General features: G+C 31.0%; 1 protein-coding gene across 1 annotated transcript; it reads left to right on the plus strand.

Annotated features, from left to right (window-relative positions):
- The first annotated feature begins 798 nt into the window (after nucleotides 1-798).
- Nucleotides 799-7380, plus strand: LOC132732919 (uncharacterized). The gene is made up of 4 exons (XM_060719446.1): nucleotides 799-896; nucleotides 3408-3556; nucleotides 5657-5843; nucleotides 6266-7380. The coding sequence occupies exons 1-4, from the start codon at nucleotides 833-835 to the stop codon at nucleotides 6349-6351; spliced, it is 486 nt and encodes a 161-aa protein (XP_060575429.1). The 5' UTR covers nucleotides 799-832; the 3' UTR covers nucleotides 6352-7380.
- Nucleotides 7381-8627: the final 1247 nt, after the last annotated feature.

Genomic DNA, 8627 nt, shown 5'->3' on the forward strand with positions numbered 1-8627 from the left:
TTTGATTGAGTCTGTACATGAGGGATATTGAATACGTTATAAACCGTTCACAAAATGCAAATCTCCTCGTGGTAGTCAAGCTTCCTCTGAAGTTTTAATGAATTGCTTGCTAAATACTAGTCTAAAAGAAATTATAGAACAAGCTAAACACTCTTATAAAGAACATCATTCAAATGACGTGTAGTTTCGAAGCGGGTTTAAAAAATAAATAAATAAATAAATGAAATAAATAAATAAAAGTCGTAGTCGGAATAAAAAAAAACAGCTTCATAGACCTAAAAAAGGAAATTGCCTTTGTGAAAAATCTTTGTACCGGAATATGCTGCTAAAAGGCGCACTTTATATTAATCATGGAACTTCCAAATATTGAAATTTCAGAGATGTCAGGTCAGTGGTCTGAAAAAAAATCCGGAAAAAATATTAGCTGAAAACAAGGCTAAACATCAGCAAAGTACCGTGCACATATAGTTAAAACTATAGAACTGGAGCATTCTACCTGCTATTGAAGCTAACAATGAAATTAATATGACTTTTAGTTGGTGGGTACTAAAAAGACCTGACAAAATTAAAGCGGAAGAGACATAAAAGGGACATACCTTTGTGAATAAAATCACTGAACTGGAAGATGAAGCTGATATGAACATCTTCCATAAAACTTGCAGATTGATTCAGTTGAAAACTCGATATTTAAAACAACGTGAAGTTTGTTGTTTTTATTTAATTAAGCACCTAGAAGAAAAATATTAGTGGTGTTCAAGCCAATAACAGATGAGGATAATAACTATAACACTAAATAACTATTCTTTCATAAAATTATAATTGGTTACCTAATATGGCGGAAAAGAACTTTTTAGTTGCTTTGATTATTGTCTTTTTGTCATTTTCTCTTCAATACGGTAAGTGTAAATGTTATTTACAGGAAAAATATGCTTATGGATATTTTGTTTCTCGATATTGTTAAACTATTTAAACACAGTGAGGCGGATTTTATTAGTACTTGTTTATTTAATAATCAAACTGGTACAACAAATGAAAAATAATTTATGAATGTAAATGTTTTGCTTTTATTCCATAGTTATTTTTTACGAATATTTATGTTTAGTAATTTTAATTGTGTTAACTTTGTCAATCGATATAATCAATTTTGACTTTACTTCAACTATTTCTAACCCATTTCAGTCTTTTATAAAATGGGAAAATAAATCTATGCTATGGACATGTAAAATATTTAGATTGGCACTACATCTGAAGATTGTTAAAAATCGAATTAATTAAGTAATATGCTCCGGGCCAAACTGAATGTCGCTCAGCGGCCACAGGCGTTTTAATCATTCTATACAAACCTATTTAACAAAATCCTCATGAACTCGTGGGCGAATGATCAACCATCTGTGTCCATATAAAAAGGTTCATCTTAAAATAAGCTTGGTTGTCGGTTTTTAGGGCATCACCATACTTTGCCTGTAGCATTTTCTTTCTCTCTCCACTGTTACTGAAATCATTTGTGATTAGTAGTCAGTCAGCTGCGTAGAAATTGATAAATACTTGTTAATTAACCAGGATAAAGCTGGTTAGGTGGATCGGCCGCCGAGGTTGGACCAAAAGAATGTGTTAAAACCGGAATATAACAAACAGACAACAAACTAAAACATACAGAAATTATGCTTTAATTGTATGTATTACCATTCTATATCATTCTGACCACCCTAATTAAAGTTAGGGAATAGTAATTGATACTTTTTCGCATTTTAGTCTTATATTTTTAACTTGAGCATTATGATAAATAAATTGATACACAAGTCCCTTTGGGCTTTACGGCTGCAGCCACTGTATAATCCTGCTAGGCCGTAAGTGGCGACTTACTTGTTTCGAATCACTAATCAAATAGGGTGGTTTTGACCGCTGGTGATGCTTTGAAGTTTGTAACATAAAATATCATATTTCCTGTTTCGGCGTCATATGACCCCTTTACTGTGTTGGTGAGTCATAAACAAACCAAAGAAACAAAATAGATACACAACAATAAAATGATACAATTGACATTTACTAAAATGTTTTGCGTATTTGTTCTTAGTCGCTCTGACAGACTAACCATGAAACTATAAATATCAAAATTGAAATACCAAATTCTGGCATTTCATAACAGCACATCACTGCTTTCAAAGAGATTATTTGTTTGGGAAATCAAAATTGCGCACGATTTCAAGCTAAAAATGGCTGTGTCCATACTTTACTTAAAAACAGCAAGTTTACGCAAGACTTGAGTTTCCAAACTAAATAGGATTATAAAAATAACGTAGACTTTTGCTGTTGCTTAAATACAGGCGACTCAAATTAAGTAGATCATTTAAACGAAAGGAACATTTGATCAATAAAATAAGACATAAAAAATAATATATTTAAAAAATCCAGACACACAGTACCGTTCTTTAATAATTGTAATTATGTCTTAATTAAATAGAAGTGCGCCAAAACCACAGTTTGATATGCCAATGCCTTACTGTCAAATATAGACCAAAATGGCCATTTCGGTTTGTACATGTATGCAGTAATAGATGATTTACAATCTTTGTTACTTTCTTTATAAAATAATAAGTTAAAACAATCCTGCTTCATAATTAAAATAAGAAAAGGATTGATAATAATAATCATAATGTTGACAAAAAAATAATAGGGAGAAAGCACTTGTACAAGCCTGTGTTGTTGTTTTTTTGTGTTTTTTTTTATTTCAAAAATTAACAAACTCATAATAAAAGTTTTCAATAACATTCATTTTCATACAACAAAATAAAATACAACACGTGCTAAATATATTGACAGAGCTAGAGTGCCAATGTACTAAATGACTTCCCTTTGTTTTGCCAGGTTGTATCATATTTTGACATTTAAACTAAAGTAAAATCTTGTCATGTTATTTGAGAGAGCAAATTTACATCCCTCTGTCATGTTGAGTATTATTGGCAACTGATATAGTCGCAGTCTTTTCCTTGTATAATTTTAAATTGTTATAATGTATAATCCGTTAATCATTTAAAAAGAAGTTGAGATAGCAAAGTGTTGAATTGATCTTGTTCATACAAATACTTATGAAATATGTTTCCCTGTTCTGGTTATCAATAGGCATGTGAACAAAAAATAAACACCGCCAGATACTGTAAGGACACAGTTATGACAAAACACAATATCATTCTGACGATAAGACCATTTCCTATGTTTTATTAAGACGGTTTGCAAGTTTAAAAAAATGAAAATGTTGGTCATAGGATTGGTGAATGACTGACGGACGTGGCAACAGACGATGACCAATTCTTAATATTTCTATATAGAATATGATAATAAAAGACAGTGACCCATCTTCAGCATTTCCTTGTTAACAGATGGGGACCTTCTCTACTCTTTATTTTCAGGTAAAAGTGAAGATGTACAGGATTCAAAGTCAAGAATGGATGCAGATCGGATATCTAGCATGAATATCACAGATAGGACGATATTAAAATGTAGTTGCTATCCCAAAGATAAATGTTCAGGATTAGACTATTGTCAAACACATTTTCAGGTAAGTGTTCTGCAAGATTAGCTATGATCAAGAACGCGGTATCTTTGATTTTTCTCAATACAATTTATAATCTGCATTTGCCCAATAGATGTATACAAAGTTGATTACAATAAGCACAAGGCATGCTAAAGCTATTTCCCCGACCGCGATATTTTTGTAGCGAAACTGCTGAACATTATCTAACACAGTTGAAAGAGTTCTTATAGTGCAGTTTAGAAATTTAGAATCAAAAACATGATCTGACTTTGGGTTTTAATCCAGAATTTGAATGTTTGAATTTCAAAGAACTAGCATACATTCAAATCGAAATAATATGTATCAAACTGATAATTTGCATCAAGCCCTATAAATGAACTTGTGAGCGTAAAGTATGTCAAGCAGGAGTCACTTATTCAGTACAAATTACATGCCTGTAGCAGAAAGGGTTGTCATTTAATTAGCAGGGTTGGTTTATTACAGTTATACAGAAAAAGAAACAGACCAGAACAGAAAGGCAGACCAAAAACTGATAAAATGATCAATGGAACTTAGGGAAACATTATGCAACTTTATTATCATTTTTTCTTCTTTTTATGCACTTTCATTTTTTTTTCATATTTGTAGGACATAAATCGAATATTTCTAATTTTGCACAAAAAGAAAAGATTTACAAAAAAAGAAAGGATTTACTTTTAGCGTATATTACACTTTGTCATTATTACGAACAATAACATGTCGTTTAAATATCATGTACTGCAGAATGTTAATTCAACTTTGATGAGCAAAGTACAATTATATATGGTCATTAAGTAACCGTTACTTTGGACATCGTCTTTGCAAGCTTAACATTTGCGCCAAGTTTCGTATTTTTTTTTAAGATGTGGCAGATATCAAGCAGATTGATCCTTCAAAGAACGTAGTGTATTTGAAGCGGACACGAAACGCAGGCTCAGATATTTTGAGGCAAAATGACTGACACGTGCCTTTTGCACATTGCCTCAAGTGGCACAACTTTTGAGCCAATTTTCATGAAACCTTTTTACAGATTGTGAGAGATTTAAAACGGACACGAAAATGTCACGGACAGACAGACTGACGGAGAAGAGGACGGACAGAAGAACGAAGGGGATTTCTACAATCCCCTCCCGTTTCGCGGTTGGGAATTGTTAACGCCTAACATACATGTATTAGTGCTGCTTGCCGGTAATAATAATCTGATGACATGTTGAATTTTAACCACACCCTAACATCAAGGCTAGAATCAGTTGATTTAACATGTACCCTACGCAGAAATTTACAACAATACCTTTGCTTTTGTTAAACACTACTTAAGACCAGTCCCTTTATCAAATAATACAGTCATCATCATTACATTTCTAATGGTCATTTATAAGATATGCTTTCTTTACAACAACTTCACTGCGTCCGTTTCAAAATGAAGAAAAATGCACAGAGCAGTAAAGTAAAATAAAAGATATGCTTTCTTTCCAACAACTTCACTGCGTCCGTTTCAAAATGAAGAAAAATGCACAGAGCGGTAAAGTTAAATAAAAGATGTGCTTTCTTTACAACAACTTCACTGCGTCCGTTTCAAAATGAAGAAAAATGCACAGAGCAGTAAAGTAAAATAAAAGATATGCTTTCTTTACAACAAATTCACTGCGTCCGCTTCAAAATGAAGAAAAATGCACAAAGCAGTAAAGTAAAATAAAAGATATGATTTCTTTACAACAACTTCACTGCGTCCGTTTCAAAATGAAGAAAAATGCACAGAGCAGTAAAGTAAAATAAAAGATATGCTTTCTTTACAACAACTTCACTGCGTCCGCTTCAAAATGAAGAAAAATGCACAGAGCAGTAAAGTAAAATAAAAGATATGATTTCTTTACAACAACTTCACTGCGTCCGTTTCAAAATGAAGGAAAATGCACAGAGCAGTAAAGTAAAACAGACGTCAGATTTGATCACGTATCTCGAACTTGCCAACAACATTTACTTTACAATTATTTCGTAGTTTGTTGTTATGTCTGATACCAACGTTATTTATTGTATAACAGACCTTCCATCACTGACAAATTCAATTAACGTTATTGAATGTTTGAATGTGTGATTATTTTGCAGTGTTTCAAGGTATTGGTTCTAGAGAAGGATTATGAAAGGTCGGAATCGGGCTGTACATATAGAGATAATGGGGACTTGTTTCTATGTAAAATCAAACATACCCACCATGTTGCCATTGGTTGTTGTTCTAATGGAACACGTTGTAATGATGATCTCGCATTTTCCAGATTACCTAATCCTATTCAAGGTAATATGAATTTGAAACAGTATGTGTGGAAAAATTTGAGACATTGTAAAAATTTAATGATATAATAACTAACAAACAAACTGTTTTAATATTAACTTAATTTAAACCAATAAAGCATAAAATTGATAATGATAAGAAGTCCTTTCGCCAAATTAATAAAATACTTTAAAATACCAAATTGATAAGTTGGTGGATGGCATTGTGAGCGATTGCCACACCAGCACTGTTGCTTTTCAAATTGTATGTTTGTGAAATTTAAGCAAGGGAAAGACTTAGTTAATATTCTTAAGTGCTTATATTGGAAGGGCAAGACATTATTATCATTTTAATTCAGAGTTAATTACGTCATTAAAGCAAGTTACAAAGTGTTAGATTCGTTCGTTTATTTTCTGTTTTTGTGTGTGATGTTATATATGTTACAGAAACATCTGGTGGTGGTGGTACGACTAGAGATATAACAATCTTTGTCAGGCTGATTGTTGTCCTCGCGCCTGTGGTGCTTTTGTGAAAAAGCTGTCACAGAAAGAGAAGCTATTTCTTCGACACGAAGAGTGACGGCCACAACATACAAAATACACAACTCTCGGGATCAAAGTTTTTGAGATAATAAAAAAGGGTCTTATTTTGGTGATTTACAAAGAATAATGGAACCGTTTTATACCCTAGAAACATCATTGACGTAATATGCATTTGTTCATTTATATTTTAAAAACTAAATATCTGTTTCTACAATTTGGATCTTTAATGATATAAGATATAATGACAAAGATATTTACTTGTTTAATGTTTTTAATGTTTTGTTATTGTATGTCACTGCACAAAAACCATAATCCTGGCATAGACTAATTTTTTTTTATAAAAGAAAATTAATATTTGAGACGGACAGAAATAACGACTAGTATCTGGAAAATAGTATCGTTTCTTTGTAACATGGAACAATCTCGTATAAATGTACTAATAAGAGCCTCTCTGTCACGAGTTGATCATTTCAAAATTGTATTTGTCTTTTTTTACTTTTGTTATTACTTTTCCACTGTTAAAAAATGTTTGACTGCATCAATTTCAGTTGTGTTACATGTAAGAACACATTTAAGTGATATAATAAGCTTTCATTATGACATTTTCGTTAGCATCACCAATTTACTGGGGAAACTCGAACTATTTCTCATCATTTGCCGACCATACCTGATATTCAAGATTTTCCTTTGCGACAAAGTCCTAAAATTAAAATTTCTATCAAGAAATAAAAAATGTGCGTCTATTTCAATTATTTCACTTGTATTTTTCTGAAAAATTGAACAGATAAATTTTCAAACAAAGTGACTTAAATAATAATCAGAATTTAATTTAGATCAGGAATTGTGTAAGAGAAATAAACCATGAACAACTTGACGCACAACTCTTGAGTTAGGATTGACTTTGTCACTGGCAAAGTACTGTCCCTTTAAACACTCTCAAATCATGCGTTTGATTTAGTCAGCACAAATTGTACTTGAATTATTTGAAATAGTGCTACTACATGTACATTTACAGCTAGGGCACTAACTTGCAAGTATGATTTGATATTTTAATTAATAGTGTTCTATGTTTTTATTATTTTTAACATAGTAAATGTCCTTTAATATTTCATTACCATTTCAATCAGTCCTGATTGAGTATGGTTTTGTCTGCTCATTATAAGATAAGTTGTACATGTACATATAACTGTTTTGTAAGTAACTTTAGGGTGTTTTTCAATATTGTTTATTTATTCATTAATCATTGTATTTCATATTTTACTAATAATTGACAAACAATTATATATAAAAATAATGGCGGACATCAGTTGTAGACAGCATATTCTCCATAACAAGTTTCTTAGTGAATATATTTTCGAATTCAAATATGGAGAATTGATTAAGTTGTGAACTATAATATTTTGTCAATGTTTATTCACTTCAAATAATTGAATTATTATAAATTATGATGAATTTTTAATACTTGTCGAAATTTATATTTGTGCATTACTAATGTATTGTACCATATCATGATTTAGTCTATTTTATCATAGTGTTCAATAACTGTGTAAGTACTTTTAGCTAAAGGTTTTCAATATTTAAATAAATATGACTTGACAAAACTACCTTAAAACTTGTTATTATAATCTTACACGATATAATGTCTATATAAAGTCTGTCAACTGGTAATTTCTGAGTAATTTCTGTATTAATCTACATTATCTTTGAACAGTCAAGTGATATCAATACAATCCAATTAGATAAGTACAGTTTCTCAATTTGAAGGCATCTGACATTTATCTCTAATACAAAATCTAATTAGCTGTATTGTCCTGAATCAAGTACAATCAAAGTCAGCTAATAAGCTTAGCGTCTTTAAACAAGTGTGTCAGTTGGTTAATTAGTTAATATGCTAAAAGCAAAGCTTACTTTAAGATATTGATAAAACCATTTCATTTGCTGAAAATCACTGTCGAAAATTGATTTGATATATTTTATTACATAATACAAAATCAATAATGTTTGAAATGCATGAATTATTGGATCGATGCATTATGCTGTGAGAATTTATACTTTCATGTATACAATTTCATATAAATTTCCTTTTCATAATGGTTTTAGAGTTGAGGTCTGAATACATATCTTTTATAGACGTAAATGATGTTGAATTTATCATGGCTTATTAAGTAATTCACTTTATTTTCAGTATAAATAAACATGTTCATACAGTCATTACGCTATTTTTACTTGTTGATGTTCAATGTACCTTCACATTTCCCTTAGTCCC

The sequence above is a fragment of the Ruditapes philippinarum genome, unplaced genomic scaffold, assembly GCF_026571515.1.
Source record: "Ruditapes philippinarum isolate M1 unplaced genomic scaffold, ASM2657151v2 ctg1819_1_1_1_1, whole genome shotgun sequence".
Lineage (NCBI taxonomy): Eukaryota > Metazoa > Mollusca > Bivalvia > Venerida > Veneridae > Ruditapes > Ruditapes philippinarum.